The 21,049-nt window shown below is 57.0% G+C and overlaps 2 protein-coding genes across 2 annotated transcripts; one reads left to right on the forward strand and one right to left on the reverse strand.

Annotated features, from left to right (window-relative positions):
* The first annotated feature begins 7,104 nt into the window (after positions 1 to 7,104).
* On the forward strand, positions 7,105 to 9,370 carry MYL2 (myosin light chain 2). Its single transcript, XM_032199207.1, has 6 exons — positions 7,105 to 7,188; positions 7,369 to 7,444; positions 7,958 to 8,062; positions 8,639 to 8,714; positions 8,797 to 8,845; positions 9,272 to 9,370. The coding sequence occupies exons 1-6, from the start codon at positions 7,153 to 7,155 to the stop codon at positions 9,368 to 9,370; spliced, it is 441 nt and encodes a 146-aa protein (XP_032055098.1). The 5' UTR covers positions 7,105 to 7,152.
* A 929-nt stretch (positions 9,371 to 10,299) lies between these two features.
* Positions 10,300 to 16,342, reverse strand: CCDC63 (coiled-coil domain containing 63). Its single transcript, XM_032199063.1, has 11 exons — positions 16,277 to 16,342; positions 15,479 to 15,642; positions 15,148 to 15,337; positions 13,968 to 14,087; positions 13,335 to 13,516; positions 12,813 to 12,994; positions 12,134 to 12,354; positions 11,636 to 11,710; positions 11,127 to 11,319; positions 10,608 to 10,805; positions 10,300 to 10,415 (listed from the first exon to the last, which is right to left on the reverse strand). The coding sequence occupies exons 1-11, from the start codon at positions 16,340 to 16,342 to the stop codon at positions 10,300 to 10,302; spliced, it is 1,707 nt and encodes a 568-aa protein (XP_032054954.1).
* Positions 16,343 to 21,049: the final 4,707 nt, after the last annotated feature.

A 21,049-nucleotide genomic window follows, 5' to 3' on the forward strand; every position in this document is an offset into this window, starting at 1 on the left:
TACCTATCGATGGGGAAGGGCGGGCGGAGGGAGGGGACGGCGGAGCAGCGGGGGGAGGGCTGGGGGAGGCCGCCCGCCCCTTCTCCCCGCCGCACGCCGGGGCTGAGGCGCTCGGGGGCCGCCGCCGCCACCAACCTGCAGCCGGCGGACAGCGAAGCGGCCCCGGCACCCGGCTCCCACCTCGGCGGCCATCTTGGGGCACGGAAGCCGGGGAGACGCCGAGCCCGGCCCGGCCCGGCCCCGAGCCCGCCCGCCCAGCCGGCATCGCCTCCACACGGCTCCGTTCCTCACGGGGGGGGGGGAGCCGCAGGGCCCCCTGAGGAAAGTTGGGAGGTGGCGGTCCCGAGCTGGCTCCCCCGGGGGGTGTTTGTGTGTGGGGGGGATCTTTACCCGCCCTCAAGGGTCCCCTCAAGGCGCCGTGAGGGTTTGGTGCTGGAAAGAGGGGGTGAATTTGGGTGTGAATCCCGCTGTGGGCACACCGAACGCACCAGGAGCTTCGTGTGGATCACACCGGGTTTCACGTTTTGTTTTCCTCACACCCAGGGGTGAAATGGGGCCGGGGCGGTGCTGGGGGTCGCGGCGCTGCTGGCTGAGATTTGGGGAGCAGAAGGGATGCTCCGTCCCTGGCCAGGCAATAAATTCCTGCTGAGGAGCTGGCAGCGAGAGCCTGAGCACCTAAAAGAGCTCAGGAGATGCTGTAGGGTCAGACCACATCCCACGCTGTGCCCCACAGGCTCGCCCTACAGGCATGGCTCAGGTCCAGTCCCTCTTTTCTCGCTCCTTTTTTGCCCTCCTGAGCCAGGAGTGGGGTCCGAGAGGAGAAGACGTGACCTTGGCACCGTCCTGCAGTGTAAAAGCGGCGAGGAAAGGATCTGGTCCTTCTCCTCTCTCATGCTCGGAGCCGCCTGCAATCCCACGATCGCAAAACGCCCCGGGGCAGAAGAGCAAGTGAGGAGAAAATCAAAGTACAAAAAAATAAAAATAAAAACGATTTGCAGGAGCCGAGACAGTTGGTTTTTAAGGAGAGCCTGGCTGCACTGCTGGCCCCTCACCAGGGCTGCCACCAGCCCCCGGTGCTGGGCCACGAGGGGACCAGCGAGCTCCTGTCCACGAGGGCAAACTCCACACTGAACCCATGACCCCGATGGCACCAACACCACAACAGAGGCACTCAGGGCCTCTCACAGGTTTTGGTTACCCACTACAGGACACCAGCAGAGACGGGTGCTGGGCGAGGGGACCCTCCCCTGTGCCCGCAGAGCTGATCTGTGCCCACCGCGCTCCCTCTGAGGGCACGGAGGAGCCCGCTCATCCATCAGGAGTAAAAACCAGCGCGGCGTCTTCGGCGAGCAAACTCAATTGTGGGCTTCAAAGGAATGTTTCTGTTCGGCCAAATCATTCATAACTCACTCCTCGAAGAGGAGAGGGGCTGCGCCCCGAGGCCAGCAGCGTGTCCCCAGCCACCTCGGGCACCCCGGGGACAGCGAGGGGACCCGGCCCTGCCGCCCCCCTGCCTCTCCTGGCCCCCCCGGCCCGGGCAGCGCCGCGGGGCGCAGGTTAATAAATCAGTTTGTCTCCAGAACGGCTCGCTTTGTGCGCCTGACAATAGCCCGTTGTAAATGGCAGCCCCTCGCCTCCTCTTCTGAAAGGCTTTTAATTAAAATATGGCAGGAGATTTTCTGCGTACTTAAAAATAATAAAAAAAATGTTGGATTTCAGCACGCTCCCATTTCAGGCGTTAATTTATTCTCGCCTTCCTGTCATTTGTGATCCCCCCGATAAGTCCTTTGTGCGGCGATCCAGCCCCATCAGGCGACGGGGGCAGCGAGTGCTTCATCCCCAGGGCGGGCAGGGGGACGTGGGGACCCGCACCGAGCCAAACCAGTGCTCCCAGTGCTCCCAGTGCCACGTCAAATGATTTAAGCTGTTGCTTGACGGCGTGGCAGCCCGCTGCTGGAGGTGATTCCCTCCGCTTCGTGGCCAGCTGCCCTCTCCCTGCAGCCTGCCCCTCTCCTTCTTACCCCCTTTCCTCCCTACCTCTCCCCTTACTCCCCTCCCTGCCCTTCCCCTTACCGCTCTCCTCCTCATCCTCTCCCTGCCCCTCTCCCTCTCCCTGCCCCTCTCCCTTCCTCCTTGCCTTCTCGCCGTCCCTCTCCTCCTCATCCTCTCCCTGCCCCTCTCCCTTCCTCCCCCCTGTCCCTACCCCTCTCCTTTCCTCCTCACCCTCTCCCTGCCCTTCTCCTCTCCCTCTCCCCATCCCTCTCCCTTCCTCCTCCCCCTCTCCCCATCCCTCTTCCTTCCTCCCCCTCTCCCTGCCCCTCTCCTCTCCCTCTCCCCGTCCCTCTCCCTCCCTCCCTCCCCCGTCCCTGCCCTCTCCCCGTCCCCTCCCCTCCCTCTCCCCGCAGCCCCCTCCCCGCTCCCGTTACACCGGCGACACCTGGCGGCCACCGCGCCCCGCAGCGCGGACAGGGACCGGGACACGGGGAGGGGGACAAGGGGGGGGGACACACGGGGGGGGAGGACACACAGGGGACAGCGGGGGGGACACGGCTGCACAGATTGGGGGTGAGAAGCGACACAGGTAAAGGGTGAAGCTGTGACACCGCTGGGGACACGGGGGGCACGGGGATGGGGACATGGGGGGGACACCAGGGACATGGGGGGGGACACCAGGGACACGGTGGGGGCACTGTGTGGCATGCACTGAGCTGTGCCCGGCCTCAGCCCTCGGTGTCACCGGAGCTCCCATGCCCGGACCCCTCCGCCGCAGCGGGGCCGGCCGCCTTTCAGCCAAGTCTCCTTATTTCCAGGCGCGTTCCCGCTACAATTAGCACATGCTCTTTAATTAATTTCCCTCTTTTATTGCTTCGCCCGAAATTATCTCGACCGTGGCGCCATTCGGCGTGTGCGCGGCGTGTGGTGCTGCTATTTATGGCTTTCCCCTGCCTGTGCCACGGCTTTTGGGGCCGGGGCTGCTGCCTCCTCTTGGGGCCGCATCCTGCTCTCAGAGCAGGGCACATCCCCAAAGAGGGCCAGCAGCAGCGTCCGCCCTTGGCCCCCTCACCTTTGGCTGCTTGGCCCTGCTCCAAAACACGCAGGGAGGTGGCCAAGGGCATGGGGACACTTTGAGGCACACCAACTTGGCTCTGTCACCAGCCAGAACCGGGACACGCAGCCCATTCTCCCCGTCCCCTTTGGTGGCCAGCACCAGGCAAGCGGTGGCCACCACCGTGCTGCAGCACTGGGCTGCACAAAACCCCATCTTTCTACCTTTAATAAGCTCTCCGCCTTTAAAAACAATCATTACCAATAAACAAATATGCCGGGCGGTGTATATAAGCATCAAATTAAGTAGCTACAAGCATTCGTTATATTTGATATAGCCTTGTTAACTGGAAAATCCTGGGTTTGGAATATGTATTGATTTCGGCGAGCATATATTATTTTACTGTAAGTACCAACAGCCATTGTAGTTAATATACAACAGTTTAATTTAAAATGCATTAGTTTAATAAAAATGCATAAAATAGAAGAGAATTGCATTAGCTCCAATGAAAAATTCAATTTCATAAATATTATCCAGTGTTAAAATGCATTGATTTCCCAGGAAAACGTATTGGTCAGAGGTAATTTACATTGGTTTGAATGGGAATGTACCGGTGTGTATACATATGTATTAGGTTAGTCAAATCTATCCGATGGCAGGAACAAAACAGCGCTTGGAGCAAAAGATAGCCACAAGGGAACCGAGATGGCAGGGCATGGGCTGGCTCCGGGGTGCCCTCACCCTTTGGGCACCCCCAAATTGGCTCCCCCGGTGTCGGGGGCTCCCCGTTATCGGCCGCGGGCAGGACTTGGCCGGGGCGCAGGCACCCGTCTCGCTCAGGAGGAGCTCGCACCGTGCGAGGAGCGGGGGTTAATCAAATCCTTTTGACTCCATTTTTTATCGAGCTCAAGAGGGGCCGTCCTGTTAATTAGCAAGGCTTTTTCATGTCAAACACAGGCTCCTTTGCAGATAAGCAGGGACGATGCTTGATTTTGCCATGGCACAGATAGGTGCATTATTCCCCGACACCCATTCGCAGGCTGCAACCACTTTCCCGTAGCTCTTTTGTTCGCTACACCGCTCCGTATGTATAAATGCATGTACATATATATTTAAAAGACTCATTTTTTTCATGGTAAATCCCCCAATACCCACAGCAGGGGAAGGAACAGAGGTGCCCGGAGCCGGCTCCATCCCCAGGCAGGACCCTGCTCCCTGCTGGAGGGGCAGGATGCGGCCCGTGCAGCGCAGAGGAGGACGCTTGGCAGTGAGAAGTGAGCAGCGGAGCAGATGCACCGTCTTACAAATCATGGCAGAAGCATGCCCAGCCATCTGCACCCCGTCCCCAGCCAGGGTTTTTGTGCTGTGCTCAGCCCCTGTGCCTGCAGCATCCCTTCGAAGCCCCCTGCCACCCTTTGGTACCCCCCCCTAGCATGTCCCTTATCTGTCCCAATCAGGTCTGGCCTCTTCCAGGCTGGGCAGGTACAAAAGGTGCTTCCCCCACACACCCCAAATATATTTTGGGATCTCTCCACGGCTCTGGGGCTGACCAGGGATGCCCCAGCAGGGGACAGGGAGCACCCAAGCGGTGCTGGAGGCTCCGCAGGCGAGCAGTCCCATTACACCACTGCGCATCACTTCCCTGATGCTTATGGATTTTTCCTTAATGCCACAAATTAAGGTAATTGGGCTCGGCTGGCCGATGGATTCAGCTCAAGTTGGCAGGGGAGGGAGCGCCTGTGCCGGGATTGATCCCGCTCGTCCCAGCTGTGCCTGCATGCCCTGGGATGCTCCTCACCCAGCTCTGCCCCTCTCCACTCTCTCCTCTGCCTTTTGGTTCAGACAGACCCCAAAAACCCGCCCTGAAATCCATTTCAGCCTCAGCTGAAGCCTCATCCAGCCCAGATGATCGCTGCTGGAGCGGATCGGAAGGGTGAGTGCCAGGGATCAGCGGTGGCATTCACACCCTCTGGGGAACAAGGGCAGCGTCTGGGCAGAGCCCGCAGCTCTGGGATCCTCTTTCACAGTCCCTTTTGTTCCCAGCCATGTCCCAGCCCTCCCACGAGCCTCAGCATGCCTAAAAATACCGAAAGCAAAACATCCCTGCCACCCGGCAAGGCCCCGAGCTGCCAGCGGCTGGGATGGGGAAAGTTAATGGGTTGTGGGATCGGGGCTGAGCAAGTGTTTGGCTTCAGCAAGGGACAGGTGCCCTGGTGGGGAGGACACAGCCAGGAGCCCTGCGCTCCTCCTGCCTGGCTCTGTGGGAGCTCAGCATCCTCCACCAGCCTCATCCTGACCCTTTTGGGATGGGCGCTGCGTCTCGGCTGGCAGGGTGTCAGGGTGATAGGGTCACAGGGTGATAGGGTGGCAGGGTGACAAGGTGGCAGGGTGGCAGGGATGGTCCCCTCCAGCTGGAGACATCGGGTGGCCGGGCAGCTGTTCTTGCTGCTTTTGGGCATCACAAATGATTCGGGCCCCGTTGTTCCTTCTTTAGCTGCCAAGCAGGGTCAGGTTTTGCCATGCAGATGCATTAACGAGGCACAAAACCTCCAATTCTGGCAGAAATATCCCCATCCCATAAGCATGGGGGGGCTGTAGCCAAGGTGGTCCTGCAATTGTGAGCAGCAAGGGGACCTCAGCAGCTTTCCACCCCAAAACAAATGTCCCTCGGAGGGAAGACACAACAACAGGGCACGGGAGCACAGCGCTGAGCCTCGTTCCCTGGGCCAAATCCCCCAAAAGAGCCCAGCAGAGGGGAAAAGCAGAGCCCCTGCCCTCCCCAAATGACAAACACAAGTGGGACAAGTCCCCGTGTGAGCTCCAGCGGGTCAGCATCCCAGGGTGGGAGCTGCTGGGGCCTCCCGGCACCCCGCTAACCTTGAGAGCCTCCGTGTCTTGCATGTCACGCCAGGCAGTGACAACAACAAGCTGCTATTCCAGATTAGAGAAGGAGGCAGAGAGAAAAAGTCAGCGGCAAGAGGGTTGGGGGCGGCTGGTTTACCTATTACAGCCAAAAGTGGGCAGGGGGCTATTTTTAGCCCGGAGCGAGCCGTATTTATTGTTTCGGCCCTGGGGGGAGAGGAGGGACTGCCTCTGAGGTTCCTCCTGCGGCACCGCCAGCGCCCGAAGCGAAGCCATGGTGAGCAGGGGCAAAAACCGCGGTGTTGGCTCAGCACCGGGATGGCCCCAAGGGGCAGGGAGAGGTGGAGGCGGTGGGGATCCGAGGATCCTTTCTGCCCCGTCGAGGGGATGAGCATCGGCAGCATCCTGCGGGGATCAGCGGGGAGAGGAGAGGGCCAAGGGGTGCTTCCCACATCAGCTGCAGCCAGCAGAGTTTTCTCACTGGGGCGGGCTCCTTTGGGGTGCAGCCGACAGCTTTTCTCCTTCCCTTCCTCTAGGCAGCGAGGGGAAGGGCAGCTCTGCCCCCCGAAACCCTCCTGCTCTGTTCCCTCTTGGCAGGGAGGAAATTTGGGGAGGGGGAAAGCCGCAGGGGTGTGCGTGACCACAGGGAGGGGATGCTCGGCAGGCCAGCAGGGTCGGGCAGGGAGCGACTCTGTCCTCATCTCCCTAAAAGACCAGCCAAGGCATTTCTGGTTGTCTCAAACCCCTGCAAAGGAGGAGGTCGATTTTTTTAATAAGCAAACATGTTAATGAGTGCTTTCTTCTTAATGAAAGGCCCAGAGCAGTCAGGAGGCACCTAAAAATTACAGCATGCTCCTGACCCCGCACCTGGGCAGATCCTGGCCAGTTCACCCACTGCTGCCTTTCCTGGGAAAGTGATTTCATCCCAGCTCCTCTTTTCTCTGACCTATTTGGCAAAACTCATCAGGAAAGCAAAGAGGGAGTTGTGCTTGAAGCAGGACTCTTACAGCTCTGCAGCATCTCAAGGCCCCCCAGCTCCTGAGCAATGCAGGGCGAAAAACACCGAGCACCCAGGGATTAAAGCCCGGAGCTACCGTGAAGGATTTGTGGCTAAGCACCGGGTAGTTTCAGGCTTTTACTCCACACCATAAAAAGGCAGCGAGTTCCTGAGACGTGCTTGAACCCCGCAGGCACCCAAGAAAGCCAAGAAGAGGATCGAGGGTGCTAATTCCAACGTCTTCTCCATGTTTGAGCAGGCCCAGATCCAGGAATTCAAAGAGGTAGGTGGATTTGGTGGCAGTGACCGAGGGCCCTCGATGCGATGTGACCTTCAGCTCCTTCCTGCGTGCTCTCAGCTCGGTGACAGCTGGTCCGCAACGAGAGCCATCACCCCAGGGGGCAGGGGACAGGATTGTTCCCTGGCTGGGTGATGACCCCCAGCCCTCCTCCTCTGCTCCCAGGCCTTCACCATCATGGACCAGAACCGGGACGGCTTCATCGATAAGGCAGATCTGAGAGACACGTTTGCTGCGCTCGGTGAGCCCCCTTTAGGAACATCCCCTCCCCAGCAGCTCCAGCAGGAGACCTGAAAAGTGAGAAACCAGCCAGGAGCCCCCATTCAGCCCCCATTAACTGAGAGAACCTGGTCCTGGATGATCCCCAGCCAAATGTTCCCTTTGTTCCCCACTGCCAAGCAGCACCTGGGTGTTGTCAGCCGGCAGCACCCCTGGGTTTTTGGGCATGCGGGGGATTTGCAGAACCTGTGGGGAATCCCAAAGATCACCAGAATCAGGTAAAGGGATGTGGGCTTTCAGTCCCCTTCATTCCCGACAATCAGAGCTGTCTGGGTACAGCTCCCTCTGGCTTGATCATGACACCAGTGACAGGGTCAGCAGGGCCAGGAGGACCCATAGAAACGGTGGCTTTGACCAAAAACCTCTGATGAGGACCCAGACTGATCCGTGGGGCAGTGGGGCGGGGGAATGCCCCGCTTTTTCCCCCAGAAAAAGTCTCCCGTGGGTGTCCTTCACCAGCACCGCTCTCCCCTAGGGCGCCTGAATGTGAAAAACGAGGAGATCGACGAGATGATAAAGGAGGCGCCCGGCCCCATCAACTTCACCGTGTTCCTCACCATGTTCGGGGAGAAACTCAAGGGTGAGAGGGTGCCCAGGGAGCCAGGGGTGGGCTCACACTCAATGTCCTGTCCCACCTGGCACTCTCCGTGCCTCAGTTTCCCTGTCCATTTACAACAAGCACGCAGCTGTGATGTCCTTGTCCCCACAGAAAGAGGGGACAGGTCCTGCAGTGCCTGCAGCACCAAAGGTGGCACCCTGCCCGGCTGCAGCCCCTATAATTTACACCAGCTGAGGCATGCAGCCTTCCCCCAGATCTCCTGGAGGCTCTGCGGCCCCAAGGGCCTCCTCCTGGAGCTCTATAAATACACCCAAAAGATTAGATAAATGCCGGATGCCGGGGCGGAGGCGACGCAGCCTGCTTGGTGGGCACACCGTGACCACGCGTCTGTCTGCTCCTCGCCGTGTCAGGGGATCCTGGCCAACACAAGAGGGCTGGAGGGATTTAGGGGGGCAGGATGTCAGCTTTCCAGCAGAGCTCCCCCGGTTCCCGAATCCCACAGCGTTTCCCAGGGGAAAGCAGGGATTTGGGAAGCAGGAGGCTCCACCTGGCTGCTTCTTCCACTGCTTCCAATGGTCACGGCCGTGTCACCCTCAGGTGCCGACCCGGAGGAGACGATCCTGAACGCATTCAAGGTGTTTGATCCGGAGGGCAAAGGGCTGAAATCCGCCTAGTGAGTGCAGGGGTGCTCAGGGGAGGAATGGAGGGCTCACCCCAAAACCTGCCCAGTGCTCACCTCAATCTCTCATTTGCAGCATCAAAGAAATGCTGATGACGCAGGGTGAGAGGTTTTCCCAGGAAGAGGTACGTGTCCCTGCCACCCCTCTGCCAGCCCCACACACCAAAAAATCCCTGCCTGTTCCCAGGGGGTTGAATTGAGCTGGGCTGGTGCTGGGTCTTCTTCCCTTTCCCTCCTGGGTCCCACTGCCCAATTCGGGATCTGCTCACACCTCAGTTTCCCGTGTGAGAGGTACACGGCTGAAGGGCAGGGCAGGCAAAGTCAAATTTCCATGAAATCCCATTAAAGCAAGCAATGACATCCTGCCAGAAGCCACCTCTCACCCCACAGCAGGGCACGAGAGAGCTGGGGCTTCTTTCCCCCTCTCATCCCCTTGGTCAGCACAGCTGTGGGATGGAGACCGGCCCTGAAGCCACACCACAGCTTGTGCAAACCATCAGCCCCAGCCACAAACCCCTCTCGTGCCGCCTCTCCACCCTTTTTCTTGGCAGGTTGACCAGATGTTCGCTGCCTTCCCTCCAGACGTCTCTGGCAACCTCGATTACAAAAACCTCGTCCATGTCATTACACACGGGGAGGAGAAGGACTAAGCCGTGCTCATGGCCAGTGCTGGGGTCGGCTCTGCGGGATCACCTCTCTCCAGGTCACACCGGGGGTCCCTTCGCCCCTCTCCCTGGTCCTCTCCATGATGGAGATTTGCTCATTGTGGGGAAAAGAGCGCTGAACAGCACCCACAATAAAGTGCGTTTTGGGGTTTGCCTGGATGTACGGTGTGTCTGTGCGGTGTGGCGGGGGTGTGGAGAGAGCTGTAAGGATGCTGTGCCCTCCCAGGACACCCAGCAAGTGGGATCATCCCCCAAGCCCCCTGTACCCTCCCCAGGCTCCTCGGAGCGTGCATGGTGCAGGATAAAGAGCTGCTCTAAGCTCCCCTCTCCTCCCCATGCTCCTGGAATGTCTTGAGTTGGAAAGGACTCACAAGGATCATTGAATCCAACTCCTGGCTCCACACAGGACCACCCAAAAAACAGCCCATTTGTCTGAGAGCATTGTCCAAACACTTCTTGAACCTGGGGAGCCTGTCGAGCACCCGACCACCCTCTTGCTGAAGAACCTTCTCCTAAGATCCACCCTGCCCCTGTCCTTCACAGCTTCACACCGTTCCCTCAGGTCCTATCGCTGGTCACCAGAGATGTCCCTCACCCTTCTAGGAGCCACACGGTGACCCAGAACCCCCCCATGACCGAACCATGTCGGGTTTTGCAGTGAGGAGAACCAGACCCAGCCTCTGCTCCCCCTCAGCACACAATGCCCGCCCTGCCCTGATGCTGCCAGAGCAGTGGGCTGCAGGACAGCAGCTGCTCCCACCCCCAGCCGCGGGTGAAACAGTGCTGAAATATCACCCGCAGAGCTTTGGGAACCCATGGGAGGCATTGGGTTCCTTCCAGAGGGGAAGACAGACACTGCACAGGCACAGAGTTTGGGGACAAGACTCTTTATTTACTCCAGCACCACCGGGCTCTCACGCCTGGAGGTCGTTTCTCGCCCTCTTGCCCGTGCTGCTGGCACTGCCCCGCTTCCTCTCGCAGCTCTGGAGAACCAGCTCGCGCAGCTGCGCGTGGTCCAGCGGCGCCTCAACTGCCCGAGAAAATGGCCGCCACCCTCACGCACCGCCCCGCGGCGCTTATATACCTGCCGGGGCGGAGCGGGCTGGCTGCGATTGGTCAGGCGGCAGAGGCGCCAGCTGGGATTGGCTGGGCCGCCAGGAGGACGTTGCGGATTGGCTAATGGCAAGGCTGTAGTCCCTCCTCCTCTGCCCCGCATACTCACAGGCGTCAGTGGCGTCGGCGGCGCCCTCCATGGTGGGGGGCTGTGGGCAGATGCGGGCTGGGTCCATGCCCTGCAGCAGCTCGGTGCCGCCCAGCAGCGGGTTGGTGAAGGTCTGGGACGTCAGCGAGCCGTCAGCCTCAAGATAAATCAGGATGGACTCCTTCAGCAGGAGCTCGTTGGTCTTCTTCTCCACAAGAGCTGGGAGGGAGTATAGGGAGATGAAGGAGAGTGCCAAGAAATGGGGTTCCCCCATCAAGATTTCCCTCAGGTGGTGTCATCAAATCCCAAGGCTGGATCCCATACCCAGAGACTAGACAAGGTCTTGGGGACCCCTGGCTGCCTTTATGCAGCCAGGTTGGCCCCTGAATTGGCAGGGAATTTGACATCCCAAATTCACCCTCAGCAGGGGACACGCACACGTGAGAGGTCGGGGGGGAAAAAACAGCTGAAAATTGAAAAAAATCAAGGAAAAGTGGACATACAAGGCACACACTGCATGGCGGGGCAGCCCCAACCCACCGAAAAACTGCATCAGGTTCAGGTCCGTGATCTGCCCGTTATCGCCAAGCTGCTCCTTGATCTTCGTGTCATCGCAGTCGATTTCTTTGAACAGGATCTCCATGGCAGATTTGAGCCGGCCCAGGACCTTGCTGCTCTCTTTGCATCTCTCTTCGTACTCGTTGGCTTTCTCGGTCGTGTGGCTTAGCTTGTCCTACCAGCAAAGGCTCTGCTAGGTGTCACGAGAGCCCCCTCCTCTCTCCCACAACCCCAGTATGGACACTGGAGACATCCCAGGAGGGGCTGTGGGATGCTCCATCACTGTAGGGGAAAGGCCCCGTGAAGGGGATCCCAAGCTCCCTATGCCACAGATGAGGCCCCAGGCTTTGAAAGACCGGGTCTGACAGGAGCCCTTTTCTTCCTATGCTTCTCCAGCCGTTTCCCAGAGCAGCATTGACAGGACCAGTCCCCCTAGGACATGTGCCAGGACAGCCTGCTGTCCTCGCAGGGGCAAAACCCAACCGTCCTACCTCCAGCTCCTTCAGGACATGAAGGCTGCTGCTCTCTGCAGTGTCCTGGTCGGTTGTGAAGAGCGTGATTTCGTCCTGTATAAACACAAGCACACGGAGAGGGTAGGGTTAGTGGCCAACTGCCCAACATACTGCACAACAGGGACTGGAGACCATCCTGTGCCCTGGGAGCAGGGACATCCCACAACAAGCAGAATTTCTTGTTCCAGCCAGCCCTGCACACAGCCAAGGCAGCTCTTGGCTCTCCTGGAGCTCTTTTCTTTTGCAATATTTTTGCTGGGTGCACGGTGGCAGCATTGAGACAGTTTTAGCTCCGAGCAGGCAGGTTTCAGCCTGCTGGAGTTGTATTTTTGGCTGCCCTTTGCTTTCTCCTGAGCACACCCTTGTGAGCCAGGCCCTGGTGTGATGCTGGACAAGTAGAGGATGACAAAACCCACCCCAGCCCCAAGTGTTTTCCAAAGCAGCCATGAAGGGCCTCGGAGCAGGACTGGAACAGACCTGCAGGTCCTTGATCCTCTGCTGCAGCTTCTCCATCTCATTGTTCAGCTCGGTGGCGTAGCTGAAGTAGGCAAAGTTCTTCCCTTCCTTTTCAGTGAACCCGTTCACCAGCTGGTCAATGTCCCCGTTCTCTGCCAGCTCCAGCAGCCGCTTGTAAGCCACCTCCCGGCTCTCGAAGCTCTCTCCTTGCCTCTTCTTTGCCTTCTGGGCTGCCTTCAAGGCTGAGGAGGAGACAGAGACGCCGAGCCATGCATGACCCCACCGGCAGGGTTTTTGCCTATGAGTCTGGAGTGGTTTGGCTGGGAGCTTGGGACAAAGGGGGAGCAGTGCTGGAGGGGAACGAGCTCTTCAAATTTCTAATTTCCCCAGGAAATTAAGCAGGGAGCTCACAGTCTGCAAAGGAATGGGGCAAACACAGCACGAACACCCTCTAGGAGGAAAAAAAAAGACCTAAAGCTGGGGAAACCAAGACACACAGTGCTCATATATCACTCTTCATCCTTTTTACCTCGTTTGGGGCTGGGAGCATTCCCCTGAACTTCCCTGCCCTGAGGATGGTGAAGAAGGAGGGGAGATGCCTTTGGGCTGCAGCGCTATGAGCTGCTGCAAGCAGCCCCCTTCCACCCTGCAGACCCCTGGTTTGTGGTTTCAGTCACAGGTGGCTTCTCTCCTGTGCTACCTTCTTTCTTTTTGGCCTCTTCCTCCAGTTCAGAGCGATCCGTGAACTTGGCAAGCACGAAGGTCTTCAGCTTGTTCTCCTGGTCACGGATGCGCTCCCGCTCCTGCATCTCGATGTTGTACTGGACGGTGTCTTTGCTGTGCCTTTCGTTCATGGCTGAAATCCTCGCCAGAGCCTCCACCCTGCACGTGGAGAGCAGCAAGTTACACCGTGAACAGGTGGAAATCACCTGTAAAAGCAGGGGTACAAGGATTTGTATTCCTGACCCAACTTATTGCAGCCAGGTCACTCAGACCGCAGCTGATCGACCTCTGGTTCCCAAGCAGGGGCAGTGCCCCCATCCCAAAAAATGTCTGGCATAGATGGAATAAACAACACCCTGGCAGTAAGAATCTCCCTTCACAGAGACCCCTAGCCCTTAGACAGCTCCCAGTCCTAGAGAAGAGCAGCTGTAACCCGTCTCCTCCCTGACACCAGTCACAGAAATTGCCCGGGCCGCAGAGGGCTCGCGAGGCCGCGCACCGCTGCTCGTATGCCTGCGTGGACTGCTCCACGGCGGCGTCCATCCTGTTCTTCTGCTGGTCCAGATGCTTACGGAGCTTGGCGTAGAAGTTGTCCAGGATGGCTTTCTGGATCCGAAGGTTTTCGATCTCTTCTCGGAGCCTGTTATTGACGGTCAGGATGGTATCAAAACGGACGGTGACCTGGGGAGAGGGAAGAAAAAGGTTTGCGGCTTGCGCAGGGCTGGGTCTGTGCTGAAAGACCTTGACCAGGGCTAGGACAGACAGGGCACAAGAGATCTGAAGCAGGCGCTGCATTGTTCTGCTCCCAAGGATAATCTCAGCAGAGAGCTGGAGCTGGCATTGTCCAAGGCAAAGTGGCTCCGGGCAGCTCGGTTTTATCACTAAACAGGTGCAGACCTTTGGGCTTCTTGGCTGGGAACACGTGCTACATTTGGGTCACCGAGCTTGAAGAAGCCTTTGAGATATTCTGGGATTATTCAGGCCAGGGGAAGGAGCCGAGTCCTTCATATAGTTCATATGAACCAAATGCATCTGTACCATTACCCTTTGTCCTGATCAAGAAGCTTTTTGCACGCAGGCCCCAGCACAGCCCCACACGTCATGTCCAAAGCTTTGCAAAATGTTTGCTTACATTGTTCAGACGCATCTCCAGGGTCTGGATCTGGTTTTGCAGCCACTTGCTACTGTTTGCTTGCTTCACCTTCGTTGCTATCACGTTTTGCCTCACAATCTTTTTTTGCAGCTCCAGGATCTGCACACACACAGAGAAAATAAATCCATAATCTCCACCCCTGCATTCTGGATTCTTGTCAGGACGCTCAGCCAAAGAAAATACCCTCTGCTGACCTGAGCTACAGCAACCATGTCATTAATGAGCTCACAGTTATGGAAGCAGCTACAGTCCCAAAGGATCCCACTCTGCACATGCAGAAACACAGACTGTGACTAGGAACCACTTTCTTCTCATGTCACCAAGGAAATGAAGCTGCCTCCAGAGGGAAATTCAGCGGGTGCTGAACAAGGCACAGCAACACCCCTTGCAGGGTGGAAGAGGCAATGAGGAGAGATTTTTGGTAGTAGTTCCCTTGCTGGTCACGCAGCGATCTGTGCAGTCCTCCCTGGGGAGGAGCGGAGGAAAATGTTTGCCAGAACTGGAGAGCTGCCAGCAGAAATAAATCCCCACGGCGAACGAAGGAGCTGGAGAACAATGAAGCCGGGGACAGGTGGGAGAGCTGTGACTCAGCCACAAAATCCTGAAGTCCCGAACTGAAAGCTAACCCCGTTGTGGAAAGCTCTGCAGCATCTCCAGCAGCTGTAAATCCCCTGAGCGCGTTCCCTGGCTTCTGCCACAGGGAACATGCTCGGGGCAGGGGGCTGCAGCAACCTGTCACTTCTGTAGCACTGTATTTTTCCCTTGCCCCCTACCCAGTGTTGACCAAGCCAAAGCAGGCTGTGCTTCGGAGAAGCTGTAGGGCTTCCCAGATTTTGCTCAACCAACCCATTTTTTTTTTGCCTCTTTTTCAGGGTCAGAAAAAGTCAAGGGCAAAGCACAGGGGTGTTGTGTGACCATCAGAGGGGAGCTGCAGACACCAGAGGGACACCAAGGACTGGAGCTGGACCTCAGCCTCCCACCAGTGCCACTGACTTGAACGGAGCCTGGCTGTATCCACTCGTCCTGTCCTGTCTCCTTTGTGCAGGGGCAGCTTTATATTCCAGGGCCTGAATTAAATGCTTTGTACAGACTGGAGTAAATTCATTCCATGGCTCTGCTCTGCTGTATCGTGCTCGGCCAGGGAGCCATTCACTCTTACCTGGCTGTCCTGCTCGGCTAGCAGGGCTTTTCTGTCTCTGATCAGGCAGTCATACTGATCCTTGGTCTGCAAGAGGCACTTGAGCTCCGTACGATTTCTGTTATCCTGCATCACGTTTCTCAGGGAGTTGATCTGGCTCAGTATTAGCGACATCCCTCTGTGTTCTTCCTTCAGCGACTCTATTTCTTTCCTGCAGAAAAAGGGCGACAAAAGGCATGAAGCACGTCCCTCCTGCAGTGCTGGGGCAGGTCCTCACCCCTCTCAGCCCAGCACCGGGGCCTCCCGGAGATCCCAGCATGAACCCCACGGAGCCCGGTGGGGTTGTGCTCACTCCTGGGCGTGTATTTGCTGCCTCATGTTGGCACCGAAACATTTCCTCTTCTCCGCTGAGATCCGAAACTGCTTCTGCAGTCTGCCGAAGTCTGCCTCGACGCGACATTCCCTCTCCTTCACAGTGAAGTCCGAGAGCGTGTGCCTCAACCCAGACCCCCTCAGCTGTTACAGAAAAAGAAAAAAGAAAAATAAAAATAAAATAAAAAAAAATAAATCTTGGCCACTGCAGCTTGTCTGGACACAGATTAATGCCACCACACCTCCAGCAGTGTGGCACACCCCTGCTGTTTCCTCCTGATGTATTCGTTGCCACCCAGAGCCCTGAGCCAGGCGGGCTGTGTGAGTATTTCTGATCGTCTTCAGGGCTAAGTCCACTGTGCTTCAGTTTTTACCTTTGAGCTCTTCATTTTTCCCGTCTAACTCCACCGTTCACCCTGCAGATTCCTCGGCACGGGACGAGGGAGCCTTCCTGGGGACCAGCCTGGTTTCAAAGGGGGGAAATGAAATCTGGGGACAGGGATGGTTAGGGTTAGGGTCAGGGTTAGGGTTAGGGTTAGGGTTAGGGTTAGGGCTGCAGCAAAGGAGGGCACAAGGTCTCATCCTGCATCCCTCACCCCCTGGCTGTGGCAGACACCCATGGGTGCTCCCCTGTCCCCCCTGATGCTCCACCCGGAGCGGTCGCTGCTCACCGTGCCGCAGGGCTCTGCGGTTCCTCTCCGGGGCTGAGGCAGCAGTTGGGGTTTTCCTGGGGAAAATCCCTCGTTCCCAGTGGGAAGGATGAGACCCAGCACGGAGCGGGGAGGGCCAGCAGCAGGTCCTGGGCCTCCTGGAACCGGTGCTGGCCTGGTTGCCGCGGCGGCATCGCCGTACCGGAGCATGGCTGGGGACCGCACGGGGACCCCAGCAAGGTGGATGGTTTGGAAACCATCCCTGAAAGCAGCCCTGAGGCATGTGCTCTGCTGTCTTCTTGATTATATGACCACAGCAGGCAGAAACTTTCCTTCACCTGTTCTGCTCCCCTCTGCAGCATTTGATTTTGTCCCATAACCTGGGACTTCGAAGCCTTTCGCTTGGACCAGAGAGCAGCACCTGGAGCCTGGCCATCCCCAGCAGTTCCCTGGGCTTTCCTCCTGATTTTCTTTTCCAGTTTTGCTTGGAGAGGCAGCAGCCACCACCTTACCAAGGCAGAGGTACCCCCTGCCAAAAGAGCCCAACAGCTCCCACTGCCAACACACCTGGGGAAGGACCCCGGGGACAGAGCCTTGGGGACAGCCCATGCAGGGGACAAATTCAGTATTCACGCCTGCTCCTCTCCCTTCTGTGGAGGGAAGCACACAGCCTGACTCACAAGAGCCATAAAAATCCCTTCCCTATAAGCTGGAGAGCGTGGTCAGCTCCTTCCCAGGGTGGTTGGGTTGCTTGGTGAGGCTCAGGTCCCCGGGCAGCAGCATGAGATGGCACCGGAGGCTGCAGCCAGGCATTTCTGCCCTTGATCCTGGAAAATTCGATAAGCTAATGAGCCAGCCACCAAGTTCTGGGCTAATTCACCAGCAGGTAGGCTCTGAGGATGCGTTTAACTGGAAATTATTTTTACAGAAGAGAGCAAAACGTGGCATTGGGTAACAAAAATCACTTCCAAGGGCAGAGCAGCCCTGGGAAGGCACCCGAGCCTGCGTAGCCACCCTGGGTCCAGGGAAAGCTCGCTGAGCTTTTTGTGCTGTTTCTACATGACAGACACCTCTGAAGGATGACAAGGACAACCTCTCGGGGATCAGATCCTCACTCACGTGGTCTCGGTGGCTTGGACCACGTAGTACTGCAGCTCCCTTCTCTCCAGCTGGCTTCCCTTCACCCTCAGCAGAGCCAAACCTCTGGTTCAGCACAAAGGCAGAGCTGCAGGGGTAGGCATTATTTTCCCAGAAACAACACCTCTGAGTGCCTCAAAAGCTGTCCTAGAGAGCCTGGTTTCCCTTGGCGTGGCCTTCTCCAGCCTCAAAACACAGCCCCAAAACATCATCCATCCTCGTGGTCCTTCTCGATGGACCACTTCTCAATTGTTTAGCCACGAGCGAGTCAGTAAATTAAACTACCGAGGAGGAATCTGATTTGGTAGAGTCTGTATCTGTCACACTGCTTGCAGAAGTGTTAATTTTACTAAAGGGAACTGTTTTCACCCAAACAATGCTCGCTGTCAGACTCCTCTGAAGGAGCGTGACTTCGTTGTCTGGCCGGACCTCCAGGCTGTGGCTGAGAAGAATGATAATTAGAGCAGGACGAGATCAGCTGTAGCTTCTGAACTCAACGAACCTCTGTCTTCTGGAAGAAGCCAAAGAAAAGTAACTTTTGGAGCAATTTTCCTTTTAACCCACCTTCCCTGACTTAATAGTTGCATTTAGCATTAACTGACGTGGAGAAATTATTCCTTCAGCTGCAGATTTGGTGTCTAATTAAGCCTGCTGGAGCTGTTTCTGGGGCCGTATTCTCACCTGTGCAGCCAGCGTGAATCCTTCCTGATTTCGGTGATATTTACACAGATTTCCCCGTTTCACACGGTCCGGGGAAATGGGGGCTGTGGGGGCTGCCGGGCTGGGTTGGTTCTGGTCTGAGCCCACCTGCCTGCGGGCAGCCCTACAAGGCCAGGGAAAATCTCTGGGGTGAGCTGCAGGATCAGGCCCACATTTTCATGCAAATGTAATATATTCGTGTTACTTAATCCCTATTTATAACAAATCCAGAACTTAATTCTACTTAACCCATCTTCAGTGTTTGACACATGAGATCTGTGAGTCAGAGGGTTATATATGGAACTGTCAAAACTTTCTTATCCCCCCCCCCAAAAAAAAAAGCCTGTATTAAATCATAAACTCCCAGCAGCAGCACTGGGAGGACCAGGAGGATGCTGGCATTGCTAAAGCTGCACGGGATCTTGGCCAGAAGCCCCATGACAAAACCAGGCTGAAAAAGTCCCGAATTCATTCACACAAGGTGAATCCTGCCCAAATGTCACGTAGGTAGCAGGACGGGAGGGAGAGGTCCCTGCGCGGGCACACGGCCCCAGGTTTGGAGAGGAATTGGTGTGAAGTGAGGGGAGAGGAGGCTGCACAGCTGGCATCCCTCTCCGCTCAGAGGAAACGGTCACCAGCATTTCCTGCAGATGGGCTTCTTCCGAAGTGCTGACACCAGGCGAAACGCGGCTTCCAGCAGCGAGCCGACTCCCTCGTGACATTCCTCCGTGCTCTTATAGGGTGGTTTTAGGAGCGATTTCCCCGAGACTTGACTTTGGAAAAGCAAAGCTCTCTCCCCCCCCGCAGGCTCAGCCCCTCCACGAAGCCTAACAGCAGGGATTTGCTTTCGGCGGCCGTGCTGAATTACAGATGTCTCCGGCTGCAGGGGCTGCCGAGCCAAATTGCTGCGCAGGGGCTGCTGCCGCAGGTGGGCAAACACAGAATAAAAACAGCAGTGGACACGCTGCCTGAGCCACCTCTGAAAGCCGTGAAAGCCCTCTGAAAATTTCACTGCCCTTGGGTCAAACCGGCAGCACAGCAAGCGCTCAAACGCTGCAGGAAATTTTAGCTGCAGCAATGGGAGAGGAGAGGCATCAGGGGGCCAAGCACAGGGCGGTTTGCAGAAGCTGCTGTCGCTTGGGATCCTGCCTGCCCAGGCCCCAGGCTCTCTCTGTAGGGATTTTTTTTTTGCTGTGATGTAGGCGAAGCTGTACCAAGCAAGGTTCTCAGCAGGGCTGCTGCTCCCTTAACCGCTTTGGAGGGCCACAGCCGTTTTTGCAGCACAAAACCCAAGCAGGAGGCAGTGCTGCTCGGGGGTGGGATGCTCACTGCAAGAGCTCGGAAATGCCGGTGGGACATTCGGCTACGGCAAACCCTCAGCCTCATAAATTCCCCCCGTGACCTCGCAGGTCTCCCCAGAGAAGTCCATCAGCAGATTTGGAAATCGTCGATGCCAGAACCAGCTGGAGAGCACCAGGAAGATGGGCAGGGCATCGCTGCGGGGTCAGAAAGGGAAGCCCCTTCCCTGCCCGTCCCCGTGGCTCTGTGTCAGCTCAGGGCCAAGCCGGGCAGCCTGGGAGCAGGCAGCGGGTACAGCCTGGTTTAGAAGAGCTATTTCCAATTAATCACTGCTGATTACCATCCCGTGCAGTGCTCCGGATCAGGACTAAGAACACATTATTAGTTGAGCGTGCTCTGGAAGTGGCTTAAGGCGACTGAGGATTGGCCTATATAAGATCACTCAGGGAAACTATTTTGAATTAACATTTAAAGGCAATTAATTAAACTGCTGCTTGGGTGTTCCGCACCATCTGCATTCGGTTTCTCTTATTTTATTGTATTGTATTTTCAAAATCAAATGACGACTGCTCCATTGCTGGGTAGGGTATGGGCATGGGAGGAAAGGATCTTGGGGGACCCCCAAACCCCAGGAAAAGCAGGACACCAGGGTGAACCTGCCTGGAGGAACCACAGCCCTGCTCCTGCCTGGCATGTTTTTTTTTTTGGGACAGTCCCAGACCTTTTTGTCTCCCAGACCTCGGCTTTACGGGAGAGGTTTGAGCATCCCAGGGGGCACTGACTGCTCTCCTTCTGGCTCGGTGACGTTAAAGCCCATGTAAATAGGTGACAGTACGAGGCATTAGCATGGCCAAAAGGTGGCAAATGACAGCCACGGATTACCAGGGCAGCCCCTGCTCAAGCATGGCACGGTGGCTGCATGGCAGGAGCAGAAAACCACAGTAAGAGCAGCAGCAGGTCAGTGCTGGGGCCAGGCAGGGCTCCTTCAGCACGAGCCTGGCTGGAGAGAAACCATCCCGGCAGAGCCTCCTGCAGCCTTCTGCTTTGATTTAGGACGTGTCTCCTAGTAATTACCCTGCCTCGGCCCTGCCATTTTTCTGAGGCGATATTTCAGAGCAGTGCACGCTGCGAATAGCCGCTTCCCCAGCCTGCCGCCGGCACCTCAGCCCTTCCCCGAAGGAGGAACAGATTGTTCTGAACAGTCTGGTCCATTTGCCATTTATACGAGCTGGCTGGGCTTGCTGTTTATTGCCGCTCACTCAGCAGCTGATCTTTTGCAAGACGGGAGCCGTCGGCTGCCTCCCCTCCTGCCAGCCCTTGCTCCGCGCCCCCTGTCGCAAGCCCAAGGCTTTTTGAGGGACATGGGCTGGTTTTGGGAACAGGCGGTTGTTACTTAAGAGCTGGTCTAAATTAAAGCTTTATTAAGCAAATCCCAAGGGGTCGGGCTGAATATTTCTCTTAGTGCAAGTCTGGAGTGGCTCCCAAGGAAATGCAGAGGTGATGCTAATGGAATTTGGGTTACGAGGAGCCCGACTGGGTTCTGCTCTGTTAGCGCACATCGGTGGGGCTGGTTCAGAAGGAACCTGCACAGCTTGGAGTCGGGTTGGAAGACAGGGATGGTTTTTCATCCTGCTGCTGTCAGGTTGGAAGACAGAGCCGGTTTCTCACCCTGCTGCTGACAGGGACCTGCCCACGCCTGTGCTGGGTGTGTGGGACCCTCCAGCCCCGTGTGCACAGGGACACAGGGATGCAGGGACACAGGGACA

The sequence above is a fragment of the Aythya fuligula genome, chromosome 17 (genome assembly GCF_009819795.1).
Source record: "Aythya fuligula isolate bAytFul2 chromosome 17, bAytFul2.pri, whole genome shotgun sequence".
Taxonomy (NCBI): Eukaryota; Metazoa; Chordata; class Aves; order Anseriformes; family Anatidae; genus Aythya; species Aythya fuligula.